At 39.8% G+C, this 26,324-nt stretch overlaps 1 protein-coding gene across 1 annotated transcript in view; it reads right to left on the bottom strand.

Moving 5' to 3' along the window:
• LOC311011220 (zeta-sarcoglycan-like) overlaps window positions 1-26,324 on the bottom strand; it is a 303,588-nt gene that overhangs the window by 49,593 nt on the left and 227,671 nt on the right. The window contains exon 4 of the mRNA XM_084006038.1: window positions 19,496-19,583. Coding sequence (XP_083862164.1) covers window positions 19,496-19,583 — 88 coding nt within the window. The remainder of the gene's footprint in view (window positions 1-19,495; window positions 19,584-26,324) is intronic.

Genomic DNA, 26,324 nt, shown 5'->3' with positions numbered 1-26,324 from the left:
TATACTGCAACTTTCAGCTAATTGTTTTGGTTTTACAGCCCGCAGCCACACTGTGTTGACTCCAGCTCACTGCTGCCAGCAGCTTTGTTTCCAGATGCAGGCAGCTGTTGAATAGTGAAAAAGCTCTGATGAATCCAATGTGAAGTTGAATATAAAGTTAGCAACTGTTGCACATTAAGCAGCTGAAGCCATAATGTTCCCTCAGAAATGATACGTTCCTTATATTCGAGTGAATATTGGATATGAACGCTGATGTTGCTTTGTATCTGCTGGATGTGTAAAAGGGTAATTGTTTGGGTGCGTAAAATAAATAAAGTTCTACACAGACACACAGCTAGGACTTGGCTATTACAGCCTTGATATGTTGCGTCTGTGAAAGCTTCACTGGAACAACCAAGGTTTCATTTACACGTTGGAGACCCTGGAGAAAGATCTACAACTGCTATCCAGCAGAAGCACAATTCCCAATGTCACTCTGCCCTGAATGGTCGCTTATGTGTTTATAGGTTCCTTTCATCCCATTTTCATTAAAGATCCCATATTATACTGTTTTTCATCAATTTCACACAGCTGTCAGGGGTCCAACAACACTATTTTCGATATGCATTGCCCCAAGCCCATCTGTGGTCCTGAATTTCAGCTGTCTAAAAGTTGCTCATATGAGCTCTGCTGAGCTCTCCTGAGAACAGGCTGGTTCTGTGTCTGCACCTTTAAATGCTAATGAGCTCCGTCTGTCATCGCCTACTTGGAGAGGGACAGAGAGGATGCCGCTAACGCTAGCGGCAGCATGCCAATGTTTACGTGGATGTATCGCTATGGCTCACTTATGTGGCTCAGGTGAATATGCTGGGTCCCGTATGGTTGGCACAGATCCTTTTACGAAGGTCAGTGTCGAGGCAAAGCCAGCTTTGTACTGACCCTCGTTACTGAAGCAGTCCGATGTGAAGTTGTTAGCACACACATACAAGCTAACACGGACCGTAGCCGGCACATTGTCATTAAAAATCCGGACCGTTGTGCACAACACTGTCGGATACGCACCCCCGGGTCCCGTCCGACCGGAGGCAGCAGTGAAGACGCACCAGAGCGTGTGAGACAAAGGGAGGATCGTCTCCAGCTTCACCCGCACCGGGATTTATTCACGGAGCACCAGCCGGATCACCCAGCGCCACAACCGCTAAGTCGAGCTGTGCTCTGGCCCGCTGTGTTGCAAAATGCCCCCTCTCAGATATCTCCTATCATCGTGCAGAGGCCTATGCAAATGACTCCTTTTGTTACGTTACAACAGGAGTTGACTCTGAACAGCCTATAGGAGCGCCGTTTTACCAGTGGGTGGACTGCAGAGACCATAAAGGAGTCGCTTGTTTTCCTCATCCTGGGAGTTGACAGGCTCAGGGAGGACCAGTTTATATTTGCAGAGACCAGAGAAAACATGTTTCTCATAATATGGGACTCTGGTTCTGAATAGGGTAAAACTAAATAAATAATTTATTAAACTTTCACATACTTCAATGGCATTCTTGGAGTTCTCCAATTTGTATTCTGTAATTAATGAAAAAGGAACATTAAAATGGTGCCTTTTTTTTTTACAACTGTACATTAACGCATTGAGGCCATTATAAAGTTTTATGGGTTTGCCATCCTGGGTTTTTAATTCAAGGCTTTAAATTAGGGCTTCTAGCAGTGATGGGATATGATGCAATAAGACACTGTAAAAAGGATTGGGGGTGGGTGGGTTCAAAGAAGAGCGTGGCAAAGCCAAGTAAACACTGCATGCATCGTTGATTTTTCCCAAACAGGTCAAGATGAATTTTAATTAAAATCAACTTCAATGCACGTTGGGATTATGCCTCCCTATCACCGTCACCTTTCTTTCTCTCAGCATCCTTCTCTCACTATTATGTGAGAAATCACATGAATGGGGGAAACAGTAAGTGACATTCATGTTAATATTTGTTCCCCACGCGTGTGTCTGGCCTTGAACAGTTTCTGTGTACATCCCTGACCATGCATATTTGAATGTGTGAATGCTAACATTCTGAATACAAGGCAGTTTTTGTCCTGAGGCTATGTAGAAAAAGTCGACCATATTTTGTATCATTTAAATCACTCTATAGTTTTCCTCAGGTCAAAATTCTGGCAATATGCTAAATGTAGCATTAAGGGTTTTAAGTGAAAGATGAGGTTATATTAGTCATAATTCAGTGCCCTTGCACTGTAAGATGCAGATTTTATGACTGTTTTTAAGATTTCTCTGGCTGCTGTTACTACTTGGCTGGGTCTGGACATGGGCTAAATCACTTCTCACCTTTTAGGAATTGGTGTACTGCCTGGGAACTCCAGGAGTGGCCCCTTCAACAGCTACATCGTCAAACCAAAAAGGTCAGGGGGACTTAAGGCCTCTTCAGCATCAGCAAAATGTACTTTCTACAACTGGAGCAATAATAGCAGGCGTGAGAGGGCATCTTTATAACTTTCCCTTAACCTCTCCAAAATGCCTTACACCGTACTATGAAAGACATATTACATTGTAGTGGCTAAATTGGGCACTGCTCCTTCATTCACAGGCAGACATTTAATCGAACAGACACGGAGCCTGGATAGCTACAGGATGTGGCATATTGAGAAGTTCTTAGATTGTTGAACGCCCGCTTTAGGAGCTCCGTAAAGGGAAGTCTATCATTCTAACTTCAACATCAGCAGCAGAATCAAGGGACCTGCTAAAGCCAAGGAATGGGGGAAGACAAAACCAAAGTACTGTCACTGACATAAGGAAGAAATGGTCCAATGTGAAAAACGTTTCGCAACAGCAAGGCGATCGATGACTGCCACATTTTGTTGTTTGATATATACTGTTGTACAATAGCATCAATAGCCATTTTACACAAATGGTAATATTGTGACTCCTACTATGACTATGCAACCAGTGGTGTCTCTGACATTCATACTAACTCACAAACATGCACAATTCCAGCTGGAGATATTATTAGCTCTTCGTAACCTTTCTTGACATGCACAAACCCAACAGACACTGAACGACTTCAGGCAGGCATGGACCTGAGTTTGAAGAAAGTTATCTAGCAGTAAAACACATGCAGCAAACTTTAGATTATATTGCCGACGAGCCTCTCTTTGCTCTCTCTGCTCCAATGATCATCTTACCGTGCATTCAAGTACAAAACCACTCTCCATCTTAGTGATGTGACCACAAGGACCATTTCTTATTCATCTATGCAAACTATCAAATGTGCATGTGCATAGCTGTGTGTTTATTACTAATAATGCAGGCAAAGAGCAACAGACCAGACTGGACTACAGCGGGATGGATAGAAAACAAGGGACGGTGCTGTGAAGTTCTTGTATGTCATTTTACAGAGTAGTAAATGTAAAAAGTGATTACAAAGTACAACATGGAGTGGATGATGGGAAAAAGCAACACATTTATATATTGTTTTATATTTACAGTTGAAATGTAAAAAAAACAACACAAGATAACTTTCAATGTCAAGTGAATTAATTTGCCTTCAACTGGATCTCACTCGCTGAACTTCCTGATTAGTTATTCAAACATGATGAGGCTTATCAGTGGATTAAGATGAGCATTCTGTTGAGTGAGTCAGGCTGATATGCTTGTCAGTTCCCCTCCTGTCTGGAATGTCACATTTAATGAATATTCAAAAGCCCAGTGGGCTCTTTTGTGTGTTCTGAAAGGGAAAATGTTCCTAGGGGAAATTTCTGCAAACCACCTTACGCAACGCATGGGACATATGTAGAAATACTTAATGAAATGATGAGTCAAAATGTTTCTCTCCATCCGCTTTTTGGAAATAATAATCCTTCATTCCGACTGAGCAAATGATTGTGTGCATTAAATTCCACATCAGCAAGCTTGTAAATTTGAGCAAAGAAACAAGGGCACATGGATCAACTATATTTGAAATTGAACAGCGATCACAATCAATTAGTGTCACTTTATCAATATGAGGAAGGGCGACATCCAGAAGCAAATATTTAAAGTGCAATGTACAAAATTCTTAGTTATTTTATTATGTTCCTTCTTTTTTTCAGATGAATGAATTATCCTTCATTATGTAGGTATTTTGCATCAGATTGTTATTACTATTGTCTACAGCCGCGACTCAACTATGTCCAATACCTTGAAATGATGTGCAAGTGCTTCCCCAAACAATATGACTCCATTTGGCCTTATGGTGGAGCTGTTATTACCACCTCAAGACAAAAAGTCCAATTGACTTTTGACACACATCATGCTCTACATGTGAGCCACCATTTGTTGACATCTCCCAAACTGCAGGTCTGATTTCTACCAAATTTATGTGGCTCAAAAGATATTTGTTATATATGTTAAAATCGTGTCGATGTGTTATTTTGTTTTCAAATTGTCCAATAAAATTCAAAATGGCAATTGGTTTTGTTCAAACATCAATAAACTTGCTAGTTCTTATTAAGCTGTTGTAATATTTCCCCACATGCCAGAAGATACAGTATGTGCATTTACTGAAAGGCTGCATACATGATGGTGGTGTATGCTTGGTCTCAGTCCTTCTTTAGACAGTATTAAACCAGCTGATGAGACTTTGCTCAGTTTTGTGAGGCCCCAAACTCGCTGCTGCCTCTAGCTTTGATTTAGCAGTTGAGCTGCTTGCTCCTGTTGAGCAAAAAAGAGAAAGGCCACTTTAGGCTATCTTGTTTAATTATTGCTGTTTTACTTGTTATGGGCCCCTGAATGTAAATAAAATCCAACCATGAACAGAAAAATATATTGTTATCTCTCGAAACCTCCCTATTTCCAGGCAGTAACAGTCATCATCTTTTATTTACTTATAAAGGCCATGTTTAGGACCAGGGCTTTGATTTTGCTCAAAGATGAGACTTTTGCTACTTATTATTTCCTTACAAACTGGCAACTACTCACATAGGAGTCAACACTTTAATACTTTCAGTGGAGGACAGAGAGCATCTGAAATATGTGCTTATTTCTTTGCTGCTTATCCCAAAACACAATTGTTTTCAGTCACATGGTATGTTGTATGCCTCCTCCAACCAAGTTGCAGTTTGCCTTCATATCTGTCCAAAATGTCATAATCACTTATCCTGTTAGACATTTGTGTGAAATTGTAGTTATACGCATATTAATTATTGAATTATGGCCATGTTTGACGGACGGACAACCCCCAAAAACATATGTATCCAGCAAAGCATTAAAACAGCCGAATTACTATTGTATATGTTTTTGTTGGCATTTAACCATTATTTGATAAATGACATGTAAGGCAGACAGGAAACATGGGGGGAGTGTTGTGACATGAAACATAGGAATTTAACCAGGGAAGGGTGTGTTATAAAGTGTTGCAGGAATGAGTCCTTAAACCAGCATTAGTGTTTTTTTTAAATGGGTTTTTAGTTAGATGCCTGAAATAAGGTCTATGGTGAACACAAGCTTAAGAGATTTCAAAGTTTTGTTCTATGAAACATGTCAGTATAAACTAAAATATAATGTAATAATCCCCTTGACTTTTTGTCGAGGGAACCAGTGTGGTGCTAAATTGCGGGTTGGCCTACAAAAATGTCATCCCTGCAGCATTGTATAGGGTATTCATGCTAACCGCTAGGCTGTAAGGATGTCCCTGGAAAAACACATCAATACAATATTCCATTCATTCCACACATACAGACTACTGTAGCAGCAGCAATGCACTATTACAATACATGTTGCAACACAAGCTTATGTCTGGGACCTGTTGTAGCAGCCAAAGACCACTTGATGAGCCATGCTGCAGCTCCCTCATTGTGTCTTTAGGTGAAGGTTTCTGCTATTCAGCTGAGTAGCGTATTATATACAGATATATTATCGATTTCTCTCAGTGACACTGCAAAAGTGCCAGAAAATGTCTCCATTTTATTCCTTCACAGGTTGCAAGGTAAAGTGACTTTTACATGTTTTTATGTGTTCAGAGTTTCAATACTGTACTTTGTTAAGTGCTTACACTGTGATACACTAGGTTATTCATTGATTGTACAGTACAAATGCCCTGCTATATAATAATGATGCTTATAATGCAACATTTTGTTGACCCTGAAAGGTGTGGATTCAAGCTGGTGTTAGTTGTGGTGTACTGAACTGAGTTGTTTCTCCCGTAATGCAATCCAATCACCATCACTAACACTAACTAGAGCCTAAAAAAGTGAAGCAGGTCATGTGTGTGTGTTTGCATCTTTGGTTAAATTCCATGACAGACACAGAACAAAAAGAAAAGAATGGTCCTTGTCATAACCTCATCCACTCAATAACCCTCCTCCCTCATGCATAAGGAACACCACAACCCCACAGTTAAGGGTCAACTTATTAGCCAACTTGGTGCAAAATGAGTTGGCTGGAGTTGAAAGTGGGCCGCTAACTTTGAGATAAGTGCTGCACGGCAACGAGAATAATAGAGGCAGTGAAGAGGGCAAAAAGAGAAAGCAATTATTTTGGCCCCTTGAAAGTAAACAGCATGCAACATGGCCATGATGCAACAGCAAGAAACAAGAGGGTATCGTTGCTGCTTCAACCCATCAAAAGAGAGAGATAGGCCCTCTGCTGCACCACAGCACACCTTTAATCTCCTCAAGGTGTCTCTCAAAAGAAACAGACAAAGATGCATGAGGAAAAAGATGAGAAACGGAGGAGACGGTCACACTGGACAGAATGGGAAGAAACTGCATTGCAATGCACTTTTTAATTCCACTTTTGAATTTGCCACAGCTGGGAGGGTGAGATTCATGCACAGAGGGACACAACTTATTTATTTAGAGTTGATTACAGTCATTAATATAGTAAGGGAGGATAGAAAGAGACAGAGGGAGAGATAAATGAGTGCTGTTTGTCATCTTCATTAATCAAGCGGATCTCTGGAGTCGGGGCTGCGGGATGGAGGGAAGATGAAATGGTAGGAGGTGCAGATGAAAAGACGGGCAATGTTGTGGCATGCAGCTCTGCATTTTCATACAGTGTCTAAAGGCCCGAACACAACCGAACAACCACTGCCAGCTTTAACACAATTAGTGATATATTGCTAGCTCAGGGCCTACTTTCAATGAAAACACAAAACCGTATTCGGTAAATGAAATTTCATTTCATTTAATTACATTTCCCTCTCTTTATATTAACTATTTTATTATCGTTTTCCTCAAAATGAAATTATAATAACATAATATAAAACATATAATAATACTAGTTAATATGATTCAAATCAGTTTTGTACTGGGTATCCTGTGCATACTTAAACTGCAGAAAATCATTGTGATCCCCTTTTTGGAAAAATACTCTTTATGTGGCTCATGAAAACATAATATCATGGCAAACAGAAACCCCCAAAAAAGATCCTAGTTTCCATAAAATTTTGAGCAAGTTCATAAAACAAATGAATATTTTATAGTGGAGGTTGACCCAGTCTGAGATTATTATCAAAAGTTTTAAACTGTTTTGAATAAATTAGCTCTGATCTATTAATAATCTGATCTATATATTCATAACTAAAAAGTTGAGAGCCATAGATGCCATGGCTGCAAACCAGCACATATTGAAGCATGGAGAATAAAATAATAAAGCCAAGGACAACCTTTGGCATTAGAGACCACCAGTGAACATACAGTTTACTAATCCAACACAGGTCCAGGTAATCTCTGTGCTGCTGGACTCCCCTGTTACATGTAACCCAGGGTTTTGCAGTGCTCACCTTGAAACTCGTGTCATCTGGGGTTCAAGTACATGAATAATTTAGTCAAGTCGCCTAAAGCTAGAATGCATTTCTAGTGCATTTAAAAAGCACAACTGTTTACTTCTGTGAATCCCGTGCACATACTGTACTTCCTGGTGCGGGTCTGCGCTCTGTTTTTGATACATTTGACATGAGCTGCAGTCGATTTGTTGATGTATACAGTATGCACATAAGCCCTAGGAAGCCTCACTAACAGGAACACTTAATATAATGAGTCAGATGTTTTTAGTAAAATATACATGGATAAATTAAAGGAAACAGTTGCTGGACTGGTGATGTTCCTCACTTTTCCAGTCATCGTTTGCATAGGTGTCGGACCCATTGTATCGAGTGTGGGACAAGTCCTGATCATTTTTTAAAATAATTTCTTCACCACTACCACTATTTCTTAATCATTGATTTGATAACATCGACTTAAATTCATACAACAGAAATTGTAATTTAATGTAAGTAAATATAGATCCTCTGAATTAGTCATGGAATCAATTTATGTACTCTTAGCTTTTTATTATTTTCAATTATGTGATCTGACAGGAGCTAACCACTTTACAAAATATATCCATATTTCTTTAGTATAAAACCATGTTTGCATGCATCAGAATAGAGGAAATTACATCTAATCTGTTAAAAAATGTCTTGGGAAAGAACCAAGACCCCCAGCTAAATTGTTCTCCCTTCATTATTTTTGCTTCACACACCCATGATTCTTTGTGCCCCTCAAACCTTTAGGCAAGCACCAGTCCCAGAACCAGTCTTCGTATACTATATCACATAGGGACAATAAAAAAAAATAATAAAAAAAAGGTTTCCCAATCTCATGCAGAGAAGAGAATCTAGAGTTGTTTTCCTCGTTGGAAGTTGAAGAACGAGGGTATATCTGATTTTTAAGGCTATGTAGCGACTTACATGCCTCTGTGAACATAATTACATTCATATCCTAAAGTCATGGCAAATGCAAGCTGCAAGAGATAAAACTTGTGCATTTAAATATGAGTTAGTGAGCTTTAACAGACATTTTATTAATTGACCTTTTGCATTTGCAATAAAAGCTTCGTGTCAACTTAGAAGTACCTGCTTTTAGGCATCGTGGTGCTCACATTAAATGGCTTTTTGCTGAGCACAAATGATGTCTGACTTAACTTACTACATGAATGTTCCTTACACTCTTTTATTACTCCGTGACTCACAATTACAAAGATTGATTTAACATATTCCACTATTTTCAGTTATGGAATGCCACCCTGGATGTCAGCCTAGTGCCTACAATGTAAATGTAACATGGCAATAGTGCTTAAGGGGATGCAGTGGTGTACAAAATTGAATGCGAGTCGAGAAGGGAGCTTGGGCATTCTATTCTTTTATCTAAAATGCACACCGTTATAAATGTTTGCTTTCCAAACATGCCTAAAGGAATACTGAGTCACTGCCCTGACCTTGTGGCAGATTCTTCAACCACAGTGCACTCTGCATTATTCATGTGTTTCACACAGACAATGCAGAAAAAAGAAAATGCTTATCGACATTATGAAAACATTTTGTCAGCTTGCACCATTGTTGGTTGTAAATTGTAAACTGCTGTTTAGTAATCAAGCTTTACTCATCTAGGAAATACTGACTAATAACCTCCTTGATTGGCCTCTAGGGACGTTTGTTTGGTCGGCTGGTTGCAAATTTAAGAATTTAATGGATAGAACACAACAATCTTTCTAACTTCCTGTCAATGTGATTTTTTTTCTGCTGATATGATAAGAAATACTGACAGTACATTTATGGCAAACAATAAAACAATGCTTTCTGCTATCCTTGTGATAAACATCCCATGCTCATGAAGACATGTAAAGTCTTACTTATTGCCTGAAGGAGACGGTGGTCTTATTTGGCTTGCATCACCGAGCAGCATTTTCTGATGTTTTAATACCCTTTTATTAAACACAGGAAAAAAAACTACCAGATGGTTATTGCACAGTTGTATAACTATTTCCAACACATAAATAGTAACATAATCATAAAGTTTTACAATGTTCATTCAAGACATACTTTATCAACAGATAAAAGATTTCCTAGCACACATAATGTTTACAGATACAGACGGTAGACAGAATAAAAGGTATGCCTAAAAATAAAATGCAACCCAATAAAACACCATCCGCATACTATCACATCCAAATTGAATCAATGCCTCACGGACAAAGTCTGAAGGGAAACCAAACACTATGAATTACCATATTCAGTTGCACTATATAGGCATATTTGTCTGCTATTTTGTCCATGACTCGACTGGGATTGTTAGAGGAACGCAGATCATCTTGAGTGCACTTACAATGATAAACACTAATGCATATGAAAGTGGTTTGATTACAAAGCTGCTTTATTAAAAGTGGAAAATAAAATAGAAATTATCTCTACCTCCTTACAATGAAAAGCATCACAACCTATGCCAAACATCTTTTGTTGTAAATTCCTGCTGTACCAGAGGCAAGGAGAGTGCTCTCATGCTTGAAGTGCTATATATCTGTCATTTTATTATTGTGTCCAACCACCAGCAAACAGTGTGAAGCCTATAGTTCACTGGTGCAGATGGATGACTTCATGTGGTCCATTAAATCCATTCCTCACAGCAAACATACCCACACATATGAACAAGCATATTTGCCATAATGCAGCCAGAACAGTATACACTATTAGACTTTGTGCAATTAAAGTGCAATTATGAGGATGACTGACAACAATAGCAGTAAATCCATGCCTTTATTGAGCCATTGATGACCCCTTAAGTGTATCCCAGTTTGTTAATGCTCAGCTCTATGTATTTTTAATTGCCTCATTAAAACCATTGATTTGATCATAGAAAAGCCGTATAAAATGAGGAAGAGGTGCTGTCTGAACTTCCCTGATTGGATGAGGGAGGAAGATTAAATTAGACTACTTAGTATCTCTGTGCTTCACAGCCAGCCAAATCAAGCCACAAAGATCTCACTCTCACTGAAAATGTGATCACTGCGAAATATGATTGTTATGTACATCATTTGTTTCTCAGAGGGGGATTTGCAAAGATGTAGATTCATAATTAGACTGTGTGTAATGGAACAATTGAATTTTATGGAAGTGCTCACTGCACACTAATCAGATAACAATTTTAGCCAACATTCAGCTGTTTAACTGCTTGAGCAATGCCATGTTTCTGACAAATGAAAACAAAATATATTTCAACCGTGTACATTCTTACATTTCCACAACTATAAATCCACAAATCAATCCATGAAGAGTCTTAACTACACAACTAGAGCTGGCCTAGTTTAAAATAATATGATTCCAGTACCAATACCAGTAGCCTTAAGTTAATCAGATATCAATATAGTGCTTAATTTGATAATTTTTTTCTGCTTCATTTGATACCATTATGTGAACAGAAGCATTCAGTTGACGAAAAATGCTGGCACCACTCATCCCCATCCAAATCATTTTTACATGAATACTCATAATCACAGCTTTTCCTGAAATAATCCTTTCGCATTTTCTGCCCTCATTTTTACCAAAACACAGACTGAATGTAAGACAGTATGTCATGCCAGGTCAAAAAAACGTTATTTGTAAAGCATATTTAAAATCTACCCAATCACAAATGACCAAAGTGCGGAACAAGCATAACATGCAGATAAATGCATAGCAAATGACAAGAAAAGAAGAAAATAATAAACACAATGTGCACATAATAGAAGTGAAAGAAATGCAGCCAACAGATGAGTCAAGCGCAAATCAATCAAATGCTAATGAGAAAAGGGTAGGTCTCAGGCAGTGATTTAGATGTTTCTCTATTGTGGGCATTTCTTCTATAGAGACTCGGGGTGGTCATCACAAAAGCTTGTGTTAATAGTTCTGGTGACATCAAGGGGCAGCTGATTGGTCAACCTCTGTGCTCCACCTGGAGTATGGAGATGCAAGGGTTCTACTACATGATGGTGCCAGTCCATTTGAAACCTTATAAACAAAAAATAGGATATCTAAATCAATGCTGAAATTGACAGGAAGCCAGTGATACGTGATCCCGTTTTCTTTTCCCAGTGAGGAGGCGAGCAATCTGTACCACCTGCAGACGACAGAGAGACGACTGTTCTACACCCAGATACATTTAATTAGATCAGTCTAACAGACATTTAATACAAGAACAAAAGAATAACTCTCTCAAGGTCTTTGGGAGAGAAACAGGGTTTTTACCTTGGAAAAAGTTCTTAACTGCAAAAGAAGTAGTTTTGACAAATTTAGCTAGTTTATTTATCAAATTTGAAAGAGGTTTCAAAAGTAATCCCAATATTGTTAATACAAGGTCGATCATGAGAATATTGTGACCAAGAAGACCAAAAGAGTTATCCAGTAGGTCAGGTCTTCTAAAAACATAATGAGTATGAATCAGTATTATTTTGATTAAGATTGAGGAAGTTTAAATTCATCCAAATGTTTGTGTAATTTAAATAGTTCAGCAAAGGCTGCAATCGATCTTTACTGTTTGTCTAGAAAGGCAAATTGATTTTTACATCATGAGCAAAGCAACGAAAAACAATTTTGTGGTTTTTTTTTTAAAGTGACCCCAAGGGCAGCATATTCAAGGAGAGGCCCAATATAAAGCCTTGAGGAACCCCACGAGAAAATGGGGCCACTGATGAACAATATTCATTGAGGTGAAAAACTCCTCTTTGTCAGGTATTATTCGGACCATTCCAGGGCAATGTCTTTAATGTTCACACAATGGTCAAGGTGTGAAAAAGGATCATCTGATCCACATTGTGAAAGGACTCAACTTCCCTGACTCAACAGTTCCAAGAAGGTCATTAGCAATTCGTAAAAGAGCTGTTATAGTAACATGGTGTGATTCAAAGCCAGACTGAAACTATTGATAAATGTCAAGGTTATCTAAAATATTTACAACTAAATAAAAACTACATTGGAGCTTTAGGTCGAAAGGTTTAGAAATAGGCTTGCAATTAGAACAGACAGATGTGGAGCTTTATGATAAGCTGCTGGAACACATAAGAAGGTGTTTATCAATGCAATAATACTTGACCCAACTGTATAACAACTGATCTTAAAAGCTGAAAAGGAATGCCTTCTAGGGGCCAACTTTTGGGGGCGCAGATGTTGTACTTACTCCGATAATGGGGAGAATGAGTATGTGGTGTAGCGTCTGTGGTAGCAGGTCAATCACATTGAATTAAATCATAGAATGCTTATGGTGATGCGAGTAAAACCATACCTATACAGTGATTTTTTTCTAGATCTGGGTATAAAAAGGATCAAATGCAGGCCTTGTTGGAATGGGGAATTTTCCATACAAGTACACATGACAGGCTATCCCTTGGAAAATTCAACTTACTTTTACAACAACCCCTAAACCATATTGTACTCGATGGCCTTTGACTTTCAGTCCCGCAATTGCACTGCTTTGATAATCCACCATTTGAGCTACATCAGCTAAATGCCAGAGAAATGAGGTGACTGATTCCACCGAGATAAAAGGGAACATAATTAGTGTAGGAAGGTAAAGATAATGAAGTGATAAATGCAAAGCTTGAGTAGGCTATAGGAGAAGGTAACAAGGTCAGCTGGGAATTCATTGGTTTCATAAGAGATGAGGTCCTTGCATGATTAAAAAAAGGGAGTGAAATCAGAAAGGAAAAAAAAGAACAGAATTAAAAAAAAGGATGAGAACTGAAGCAAAGACAAAATATTAGGAAAAGGGCAAGAGACATAAGGAGGGGAAGTGTGTTGAACGATGAAAAAGTGAGAGAGGGAAAGGTTGAGTGCTGAAAGTGACTTTTAAAGTTGGAGGGGTTGTTTTAATGGCAGGTACTGAATGAGGGAATGACTCCCTGTAACTCACTTCACAAAATCTTTTTTAAACACGCATGCACATACATCCACGAGCACACACACACACACACACACCGTCCCTATTAAAATAACACAAACTCATACACAAGGGTAATGAGTGCTACCGATACCTCTCCTGCTAGGGGAGAAAAACATTCATTATCAGCAGCATGCACTTAGAAAAATGAAAAGTCAATAAGAGAGCCAGAACATAAACACAACACTCACTCACACCGGCTGTAAAGACTGCTAACTTTGCCAAGAGACAGACACACAGGTGAAGTGTGGGGAACAAACAGGGAAGAATAAATGAGCTGGCTGGTTTAAGCACTTATTAGTATTATACTTGTGGACAGCTTTACGCATGTTTTAACAACATACAAACAATTTTCCCCTGTTATAACTGTGTGTGTTTTTTGTTGTTGCTTTCTTTACAGTAAGCGAAGCAGACATTTGTGGCTTCACTCACAGACATTTTAGAGGATTGTTAATACACAGTAAGTTCTGTATGTTCTGCTCTTTATCAACTTTTTAAGAAGTAGGAGCAGTTTGACTTGTGAGCATAAGTTTTGTTGCTTTTTAATTATGGGTATTTTACTTTTTTAAAGTTTGCACAGTGACTTAATGAGAAAAACCTGCTCCTGCTCTGGTAATATTCTATTCTTCCTACCACTGCATTGCCTCTAATGCTGAGACATCATCACCCGGGCGGGTGAAAGGGTATGCCTTCAAAACTCCAAGTTCACTCATCATCTTTATGGTCGGCCATTCATAAGACAAAGATGACAGGTTCTCACTCACATTAACGAGCTGACAGTGGCGGAGAGGAAGAGAGGGTATGGGGGGATGAAAGAAAGTGGGAGAGGGACAGACAGAGAGAGAGAGAGAGAGAGAGAGAGAGAGAGAGAGAGAGAGAGAGAGAGAGAGAGAGAGCAATAAAACTGATATGGGAGGCCCAAGGCCATACATGTAGGCTGCTCAGACCTTCTCTGTTGAAAGATGGGCCCTCATGGGGACATGAGGTAAACACAGAGGAGTGCATGGTTGTGTTGCTCAGTCTGTCCTATGACATTCAGTATGGAGGGGTGTGAAACACTCTCATCACAATGGAGAACAGAGGCTTACTGGCTATACTGTACTAAACATTAAACATCCATCAGCAGGGTCAGAACTTCTTTTCTATTTCCCCCCCTTACTTGCCATTGTGGCAGCTCAATAAACATTTCTACAGGCTACTTCTGAAATATGTGTAGAATGCTTTAGGATTGTAAACACTGAGTTGTGGTACCAGACAGTGGAAATATGGAATATATCATGTAACATTTATCCCTGACTATTCTTTATTTGGGAAATTGCTTTTTGAAAACACTATTTCTTATTAAAAGGAAAGCCAATTTGCCATGGCAGCGGTGACCTGAATTCTTTTTACCTGCAACAGCCAACATGTACCCTGCAGGTGGCACGCGCTAATTACATTTGCTGTCAGTCACATTTTGATGTTGCCATGTTAAAGAAATGTCAAGCACCAAACAAAAAAAGAGAGCAATTAGGACCAATGTTCCCTCCAAGCTGATATTTTGTTGAACTATGTCTAATAAATCATATTGACCTCATGAAAACTTTAATATACTATCTTGACCATATTTTTTTTACATTTTGTCCCTACTTGCAGAGCTTTTACCACAGCACTGGGATCTTTCTCTCCTCTTTCAACTCCATTTGCTCAAATTACCTATTTTACAATCCAGTATGTAATAAAGTGTCAGATCACCTGTGTCTTCTTATTCTATGTAAATGTAAAGTCCAAACGTTTCACCTTTCCATGCCACTGACTGTGGTGATCCTGTCCCTCTTGTACAAGCTCCGGTACATGCTGTTCCTCTGGTGAGTTTCAGTGGTGAATACTAATGAGGGGTTTACTGAGGTGGAACTTTTCTGCTTCCAGTGTGGCGAGTGTCTGGTGAGGAGAAATAACAGCCTTACTTTCAGGATTTCTGAACATCCCCATGGGGTTACTGACAAAAGAGAGGCGAGGAAGAGCGCGCGTGCGCGAGTGAGTGTGTGTGTGTGTGTGTTTGATTGCATGTGTGCTAAATGTGCTGCTGAGTAAGCACAGAGGCAAAGGAGGCAACAGCAGAAGGAGACCAAGGGATTTCCGGAACCCAACAGAAGAAGATCCTCAGGAGGATTCATTCTGTCCCATTCCATCCCATCAGACAGTCACTGAGGTCTTTAATGTGTGTGTGTGTGTGTGTGTGTGTGTGTGTGTGTGTGTGTGTGTGTGTGTGTGTGTGTGTGTGTGTGTGTGTGTGTGTGTGTGTCACAAAGTGTTTATTGATGGAACACCTACTTGCTTGGCAGGTTTCCCTGTGGGTGGGGACTTTCAACCCAAAGTTGTGGCTGCTGTGCTCTGAGTGTGTGACCGGATTTGTGTGTGATTGGTGTTTATGTGTGCGTGAGTGAGACATAAAGGGAATACCAGTAAGATAATTCAGTATTCATTCATTCAGTATTCATAACGTCACCTCGTGTGCAGTCCCCACTGCGTCAAGTGAGGTCAGACCCAACACTCTTCACATGATCACGTAGCAGCCTGACTACATTGGTTGCAATAGGCTGTCTAGTTTTAAAGCAGACTGATTCTGCTGACGGCGAGAGAGGTACGCAGACACACATTCACTCAGACACATAAGCGTTAAAGTGCTTTCCTTGGTGAGGAAAGCTGCTTTAGGGAGTTTGAACAGCAGGAGGTGAGCTGACAGGGATTTCAAGCCTTCAAAGTGTCAGGAAGGGAAAGGCTGTGTGTGCGTATAAAGACACTAGACATGCCTAGCCGGCCTACAGGTGATGAATACGCTATATGTTGCATTCACACCAACTGAGGAAGACAGTGGGGAGGAGCCTTCCACCTGGAAATACTATCCACGTCACCTGCCAGGTTGTAAATGGTACTTTGTGAAAATCTTCTCTTTCAGAAACTGAATTCTGACGTCACATAAAGTCAAGTCTGGGGAATAATGATGCACTTTTCATACAGTTTTTTTTTAAATTTCTATTGCTGATTAAAAGAGTTTTAGTTGTGTAACATAACCGTCTGCTTCATAGAGTATGAAAGGAGCAAGGTGGGAAGCAAGTACTTGATTCTAAATATGCAAATGTTCAGTAAGACAGTTGTGGAAGGTTGAAATACACTGATGGGGTTATTTGAAGCATGTCATGTTTAATTTCCAAATGCAACCACATGTTCCACTAGCCAGACACACACTGGTAACATGGTCTGGCTCATCAAATCACGTCTGAAAATGTTCTTGACGGCATCAATAAGCACCCATACCTTTTACAGCGGTTTCATCCAAGCCAAAAGGGAAGGATAACCAATCACTTTATTTATTTTTAGGGGATACAAATCTGCTTTTATTGTAAAGACAACCGTGACACAAAACATACTGAAGGTCTCACGACGTAGGGTAACTGGAGCAGTGGGGGTTATGTGATAAGCACCTGCTTTAGACTAGATAAGCTGATAAACAGCAGGAATTCCACTCATGTCGGATTGGCTGCGATAAAGATGATTATTCATTTATGATTAACATTACAACTTCTTGGGTCCTCTGTCACTAACCCTTTGTTTCTGCAACTCGTCTCACTAAGAGGCACCAACACCACTGCTGTGTATTTAGCACACACACCTTCACACACACGTACCCGTTGTCTAGAAGTCGATCATTCTAACCTGCTTTATAACGGCATCGCCGCTCTGGTTTATTGCACGCTCATTCATTCATTTGTTCTGTTGCACGTTGATTGCGATGGTTTGTCACAGAACAGCTTTGGCTGGACATTTCCTCTGTGAGCTGATCCCAGGTCGCTGCTCTCCTCTTTGTCACTTTTTGATGTTTTGTTTGGGCCTCTGTGTCTGGACTCTCTGTTGGCCTCTCTCTCCTTGTTTGGTTCTCGGCATTATTATTTAAAAACAATTTGTTTATTTTGTATTAATATCTGTCTCTGCTGTTTAACCACTGAACCTGTTCCAGCATGGGCCCAGCAGAGTGAGTATTTTTAAGCACGGAGAGTTTCTGGCATCACACATTGAACTAAAACTATAACTCACCTGTTTACACTTTCATTTTTCTGTTTGCTTTGTCTATTTATTGTCTTTTTGTTGAATTGCAGCATTTTGACTGCTTGTTTATATTGTTTTGCAGCCTAGTTTTGTTTCTTTTGTTAGTGGTAACACTGTTTAGTTCTGTCCTTGGTTTGTTTTGGTTTGGTTGATGGCTGCTGGGTTGAATAGTTCATACTGATTTTGTTTGTTTGCAGTATTAAGGGCAGGAGGGCAACTCCTGCACAAGAAAAAGGAACAACTAAAGTGCATCGTAGTATTTAGATCAGTGTGTGTGCTATTCAACTAATGTAATATGTTGTGTACTCTTCCAGAAGCTGAGAGCCTACATGGGAGGGGTGTGTGTCCGCTGGTGGTGGTGTCCTCGTCCTTTGTTGGGGCCATCATTCTTGGAGACAGCTCTCCACTAGGTCTCAGCTCAGGAATCCCCCTGTCCCTTTTTGAGCATTCTTATGATATTGTGTTTGGATGTCTTTTAACATTTTTGATATTAAAAAAAGTGTTTTTTATGTCCGGAATCACGTCTCACGCCTATACGTAAGCGAACCTAAGTGCCTTATTGAATTAATATTGGTTTGGAGAAAAAATAATTCCTTGGGCGAAACTCCAGATTTTAATACACCTTGATGCATGTACATTCATCAGAGCTTTGCAGAATAGAAACTCTGTTTTTTGAGTCTCATAATCAACACTGCCATCAAGATTACTGACAACACTTTAAACAGAAGTCAAATATTTATTTCTACAAAGAAAAATTGCTTGGAAAAACACATTTTCTGACATCTCATCAATCATTGGTCTGATGGATTTTCCTGTGGATCATTATTGGACCAAGCTTATCAAAGTCTAGTCAACAACTCTCTGGCCACTTATATATATATATTCACATATATTCACAAGAGACTGAAACGTACCCTGAAAGTTGCATTGAATTCAACCACTAAGGGTCAGTTCAAATGCAAAAAATTACCCACAAGTGTACATATATTTTGAAATCACTCAATAGGGGGCGCCACTAATTCAAAAGATTTGTAAAAGCCTGGTGCACATTTGGCCATGGACAATGTCAGTTTGTCCAAACACTGAACGTGCTGAATATTCTAGTTAGGCTGTTACAACACGTCCCTAATTCCAAGAAATGTGACTGGCAGGACTTTGAGTGTGCAATTACTGAAAGGCTGCATTCATACTCATGATGCAACAAGTGTGTGATTGTCTCCGTCCCTCTTTGGACAGAATTAAACTAGGTGAAATTATTTTGCTCAGCTGTGCGAAGCCTCAAACCTGGACGCTACTGTCTAATTTGGATTTTGGCAACAGAGCTGCTTCCTTCTATTGAGCAATGAAGAGCTGGAACCCAGAATAGCATAAGGCTATATTTCTTCATTAAGGATTTCCACATGCACAATTTACATATATTTTCCTCTGATTATTTAAACATTAGATTTTTTTCTAGTACTTTAGCCATATAAGAATATGTGATATTATATATATCCTAAGTCTTCAGAGTGGGCCCGCAGTGAGATACACTCATGGAAAAAGATAGCATTTAGTTTTGTAACCAGATGGAGGTTAAATGATTTTGGAATCGAAGCACAAACAAAGCGATTTGGCTGACTGTTTTGGAGACATTTTGTGGTCACGATATTTTTCGAGGAAAATGTTTGCTGCCAGTGTGTGTGTGTGTGTGTGTGTGTGCGTGTGTGTGTGTGTGTGTGTGGCTTACCCACGGTTAGCTGACCCGTCAGTTGTCCCTGATCATTCCGAGCATTGACAGTCACATTTCTGTCTGATTGGAGGATCAATGGACTGTCCTAAAGACAGGAAAAGGGAGAAAGATGATTAAAACAACAGCAAGTTGTATATTTCTTACACTCTCACACTCATGTGCTCTCTGCTTTTTTCATCCCTTATAGCCCCCCTCCTCACCAATACTGCTTTGGCCCGTATCAACCTTCACAGTTCACACCTGACTCCCTTTCTTCTGCCAGCCTGACATACTCTGCATCTCATTTGCATAATCTATTCAAGACAGCATCCTGCCTGTGAGTGTGTTTGCATCTTTCCGGTTGGGAGTCTCACCATGAGTGGAGGGCTCACCATGAGTGCACTAAGTGCAACTGTGACCCGGCCCCTCACCTCTGCCTGCGTCGGTTGACATTCAGTGAATGTGTGTTGCAATGAATGCTAACCGCATGTCTGCCATTTTCATTAAATTCCAAAGTCAATCTAACACATCACTGTCTCTCTCTCTGTCCTCCACCTTCCTTGTATCTGACCAGAATCATCCTACTCATAATCATTACCAACTTTGATTTCCGTCCTCTATCCCTCTTTCATTAGATCTCTACACATCATTTTCTTTTCTTTTTCTCTTCACTTACCCGCCTCTCTCACCCTCTCTTTTAAATTGCTTATTTGTTTTGTCGGCGTGAAATGAATGGCTCACAGGTGACCCAATTTTCTCTCTTGATTTTCCCAAATGAATATCTTGCTGCATTCAGATCTGAATTCCAAATGAGAATTGTGTTAAAATTGGAAAGTCGTTGATCCGTTGAAATGGAAAAATCCCCCATCCTTCCTCGTCACTCTCTCACACCGTCTCTCTCATTTTGTGGTCTGCTAACGCGACCAAATTTGTCAAATGTCACACCTGTTTGTGTTCTATTTTGGAGCGTCCAGGGACTCCCGGGACGAGGTGAAGCCTCCTGACACACAAAACATAGCCAAAAAAAACCCAAAACATACACAAACTAAGTGTGACTAAATGCAGTTAATCTACACATATACGTATTCCAGATGCAAACACATACTCTGACATCCAAATATGTGCTCAGGTGCAAAGTCACATACACACGGACGCACACCACCCATATAGTCAGGTAACAAATTTGCCAAACAAGAAATGAGTGCTCCATACGGTTTATTGTGCATTGCCTCTCTCATCTGCTTCCTAACGCATGTATGCCGGATGAATGTTTGTCAACGGGGCGTGTGATCGGCTTCACTATATTATCTTTCCACTCTGTTAAAAAGCGATGGGCGCTCTGTAAAGCATGGCAGATGTAATGTGCTTCGAATCATTCCAGCTCAATGGGCAGTGCGCATGAACACGCCTTATCCCATTCATTTAGTGCAGGACTCTGTCATTTAGAAATGTAACCATCGATGGGAAATCTTATTTGATTAAGCACTCATTTGCAAATGCATGGAAATAAGAGCTGTAAATAATTGCTGCATATTAAACAGCTGCTAACGTCTATTTATACAACAGCTGATGGAAGACAAACAATGGGGCCGGTGGTGCTCGAGTGAAACGTAGATGCAGGTAACAATAATGGCTTGTCCCGCTTAATGAGAAAATTGTGGATTGGGATCGGGAAGCCATCAACAATGATCACAGTTCAAACCATCAAGTGCAAACAAAAAGCTCCGTATCACCTTGGTTACCATTTTACACATAGTAATGATTTATTGAAATCAGACCCAACTATGTGCCTGTTTGTGTTTAAGCTCACGCTGGCACATGATCCCCTGATGAAATCCACTTAGACATTGACTGTAGATAACTCAGTGGTGAAATCCATCATTGTCACCTGTGCAGTCTGCACTATGATGTGATGCATACTGTGCGTCAATCAATGACAATGATAGTGTGGCATTCATTCACAATCGGCCAAAGACACGGGCTCAATACCTTAAGAAACAAATCCACAAAATAGAAATCCACATTTGTGAAAACCGACATTTAAAAAGCTGCTGCTTCTAAATACCATCCCGTCTAGTACTCTGTGACATTAAAGGTTTATTTCTAGCCATCAAAGTTCTGATCTTCAGTGAGGTTTGCGTGATGTTTGATGTTTTCTCATTTTAATATTAGTTTGATGTTCATCCTTTTGGAGTTATGCTGATTTTTTAGGGGGGCACCACAGAATAGTACTGCATTTCATGTCTTATAGGCATCAATCCATCAGAGGATGTGCATACCATCTTAAACACTCTTCAAATCTGTCAGGTGTGTTGTGCATGTGGGCAATTCTACTGTGTGTCTAGCTTTTTTGCTATTTGCAAGCAGCAATGTCTTGGTCTAAAAAGTGAAGCCAATGTAGAAGTGCCTTATGTTTTCATTCTTTCTAACAGCCATCAGGGGGAGACTCCTCTGGTTGCAAAATCAAGTCTGATTGCATCGACTTTACCCCTTTCTACGATGGCGTATTAGGGCCACTGTTGAAAAAAAAAAAAAAAAAAAGAGGGAGAGAGGTGGGCAATATTCTGAGATTAAAAGTCACAAATTTGCGAATTTAAAACTTGCAAATCTGCTAGTTTAAAGTTGAATATTTGCCACTTTAAAAGTCTATTACTTTTAGTTTATTACGTTAGAATCGTTTGCATAGGTAATAACAGCAAAACTGGTAGTCCAATGGTTAACCATAAAAGGAATTCAAAGTAAGGTTTGTGAGCACATTTCGGATACATCATTTGTGATGTTTACTTTGTGCTCAGTTCACGTCTCGGCTCATCTCCCCCTCCTGCTACCTGCATCGTCCCTGTGGCTTTTGTGTTTCCAGTCTTTTTCATAAATCTCCCCTCATCATGAGATAGGTGCAGAGGTACAAATTAATACTTATCATGCTCTTCTCCTTTGAGCTGACACAATATACACCAAGGCACCATTAATTCAGTTAATAGTTTAATTCCACTTTGATTATAAATACAGGCACTGGGCCGCCAGCTTACGGCAGCCAGTGTAATTAGTCAGGTAATAATAAGCTGTGAACTCGTAGCTGATCATCACAGCCTGCAGCCACCAGTACAGATGAGTCCTAACAACAGCTTTCAGCTAACCTGTCTCACTGGCTGTCTCACTAACTGACCGCCTGTCTGACTGTCAGCCTGAACAAGTATGGACTGAAGGTTCATAAGTGACCTGATTGGTTATGTGTGTGTTTAGTCATCACTCTAATAACAGCTTTCAGCCCTCCTGTCTGTCTCACTGGCTGTCCTACTTCATATACTATCCTTCTCCACAGCAACATGCTCTTAATACGAGATACATTTAGTTGATTCATCTTTGCCATCAGCCTAATAACTGCTTTTAGCTCGTCTGACTGTATGTCTGCAGTAGCCTGTCTCACTGACTGTCTGTCTCTCTATCTAAAAGGCACTGACATGGGCTTCACAGGAGATGCTGTCAATTTGACAATTTAAGCTTCCAGTTCTCTGGTCTGGCTTATCCTGGTCCGGTCTCTCTGACTGTCCAAACAGACACCACCTCTTCTGTCTACATGTCTGTTGGCAGATTTTATGTTTAATCAATTTTATATTTTAAATTTTGTCAGGCATCTGAGCATGTTTCAAAATGAAGATTATATAAATTGATCCCTGTTTACAGCTACACTATTTTAATCTAACAAAACAAGAATGAAAGAACGGTGTTCTCTATCATTGATTATCTATATTTATTTTATCAACAAAACCGTTTTCTCAGCCCATGGAGGCAGCATTTGAATTCAATATGGCACACATGTTATGGAGTATTTACATATGCAGCAGTTATGGAGCAACATTAAAATGTAAGTCCAATTTCACATTGTTTTCACATTGTCATTTGATGCATTATTAATACATTGAGTCTCTACAAGCTGATTTCCAAACCAGGCAAATATGAAGAAAACGCACCGTCTACCTCAAAAGAGAGAAACTCCATAGTCCAAACTTTTTATGCAGCTAAATAATGCATGGACTTCAATAAAAGGCCAATGCCGTGATTCCACTGACATTTAAACTGGAGGCTCTTTGAGAGAGGATTAAAATCTTTATTCCGGTGGACCTTAGGATACTGACCTATACTTGATTATGCTCATTTCTGTCCTTTTGTGTTAATCTGTGAAGAGTCCCAACGCTAGGTAATTATCAGGTACTAGGAAGGTTCTGTGGACAACAACGGATTGAGAAATGAGGGTCAGAGTGTGGAGGTGATAAAACAGTTGGGGAATGTTGTTTAAATATATTAGAGAATAGTATATAGTCCTAGCTAAAACAGAATACCAATCAAACAGTTTGTGATAAAGTGGCTGAAATATCCCACCATTCCTCTTTCGACTCTAATTCAGCTAATTAGCAAAGACTATTAAATAAGTGATGTGTTTGTTGGTGTGCAGTGCTAAATTGTTGTTTTCAGTCCCCGAGGCCATGTAACAATAGGAAATAAAGCAGAGTTGCTTACAATGTTACTCTCTGGGTACTTGGATTTAACATGTTCAAGGGTTTTTGTGTGCACACAGAGGCCTTATCATCCGTGTTCTCTACAAGCCTTTTGTCAACAGTTTTGAGATCAGTTAAAGCCATTTCAATCTCAAAGTGACAACTGGCATGAGCCTGAGCCGATGGATTTCGTCAATCAGTTGTGTCAGAGCCACGAGTATAAGTTACGACCCCTATTGTTTCGAAAACATACCAAACTGTGACCCAAAACTAAGGTAAGAATAGTCACAGTCGCAAAGTTAATGTCAACCGCGCTGTATTCATAACTTTTGTTTGTTTCTATTTAATCAGTGGCAACAAAACACAGGATTTTGGCTTAGGTCTTCAGGGCCCAGTATTTCAAAACTTGTAATCCGGATCAGAATAATCCGGATAATGAAATCCTCCTTTTCTCAGTCATGGATCAAGGTGATCCTGCTGACTTTATCTGAGAATTTCAAAACACTGGCCGGGTGGATCACCGTGATCCCGACCTGGCTGGATACGGATTACCAAGTCTCAAGTCTCCGCCTCCGGATCTGAAACATGGCAGTCTACTTCACGGAAGTAGCAGCTGGGAGCGCGACTTTCACGTCAAAAACGCAAGTTTACCGTCGTCTAATGTTTAGCGGTTTAATGACCATATGAACGCCAACCAACATATCGTGCTAGCTATATATATGAATTGTCACGTACTGAAAACCAGGCTGTAGCGATCTCGGCCGTGCTAACGGTAGCTAACTCTGCTCCATTGACTTCCGTGTGCAGCTAGCAGGCTAGCGGTCGCTGGCTTTGTTTACGAATTTTGCGGTCGATGGTTTGATTTACAAGGTAATAAATCTAACGTACATTATACCATAACTGTTTAAACTAACATCAACCTGTTCAGAGTTTATTAGCGTTACGTCATTGGCAACACAGCAGACTTAAAATAGGCTACATGTGTACAGACCACACACTGTGTATGTATATGAACTATGCAGTTCATTCAGAAGTGTCAGAATGCTACAGTAATGCTGGGAAAATCATGCTGTTGTCATCATGCACACGATTTCTGTGACTATTGTGGATTCCAAATGAAGACAAAGATATCACTCATACTCCTTCCCTTTCTTCTACTTTCAGAGCCCACTCAGCTATTAAGGCCAGGGTCTGGATGAGTGCTGGAAATCCTTGGAAATGCTTCAATTCAATTGCAGTGATAAGTTGTTGGATTTTGAATAAAGTGTTTGAAATTGTAGTTGCATTGTTTTCATGTATTATTGCTTAATCAGTGACACAATTAGATACATTTTTTCCATCCTAATTTGTCTCCCTTTATGTAGAAGGCTCTCACTAAACATAATAGTGGTAATTTAAAGCACAATAGCATCTGATTTGGTTAAGTAAAATAATCAGTTTGTACACAAACATATAGCCAAACACTTTTGCTACACCTTAAATGTTCTTAAATTACTCCAATTTGTTTCAAGTAATGCACTGACAATTTAGATTAAGTGTAATGAACATCTTGAGTAACAATATCTAGGAGAAGCGGAGCTGAGACATTGTCAATCCAAGTCAAATCCACCTCTGAGGTGGGATCCAAATGATCCTGAAATGTTGGTATCAAGCTGATCCAGATCTCTGCGTTACGTTTTGAAATACCCAAATCCAGCCCTTTATCTGGATTCAAGGGAGGATTGGATTACCGAAGCTGAATCCTGATCTTCAGGATCGGGATTCTCTGGATCTGTGTTGAAATACCCAGTTTTCAGATCAGATCACGATTTAATCCAATCCGACCAGGATAATCCAGTGGATCACTTTTGAAATACTGGGCCCAGGTGTTTTAGCATGTATTCACAGACAGATACTCTGTAAACACATTGCACTGTTATGTTCACAGCCACAACATTACTGCTGCCTTCATACTCATCGTGACACAAAACCTCTCTCTCGACCAGACACTCACTAATGTTAGGCCAGGCTTGCAATACACTGGAGGAAACTCTGTCAGTCTGCCGGGCAGACACACAGCTGACAACCTTGCAGCTAAACTAATTGATGCGGTGGAGCCTTACTGGGAAAGTGGCTGTGATAATGCATGCAGCATCATGGCTGCTCACTCTCCCTGACGGGTGGACTGGGGACTCGGTTGTCTGTTTTGCACATACACTGGTGGTAAATTATTGATTTAAGCTGTCTGTGAGTATCAGGTTATCGTTGCAGCTTCAACCACAGCACCCTGTGCATGCAATGCATCTTGTTGGTTAATGATTGATTCACAAGGGTCAGCTATCGGTCAGAAAAAAAAAAAAATAATCAAAATT

Source organism: Eutrigla gurnardus (genome assembly GCF_963514095.1).
Source record: "Eutrigla gurnardus genome assembly, chromosome: 3".
Lineage (NCBI taxonomy): Eukaryota > Metazoa > Chordata > Actinopteri > Perciformes > Triglidae > Eutrigla > Eutrigla gurnardus.
The sequence above is the reverse complement of the archived record's forward strand: the minus strand, read 5'-3'. Positions and strand labels throughout refer to the sequence as shown.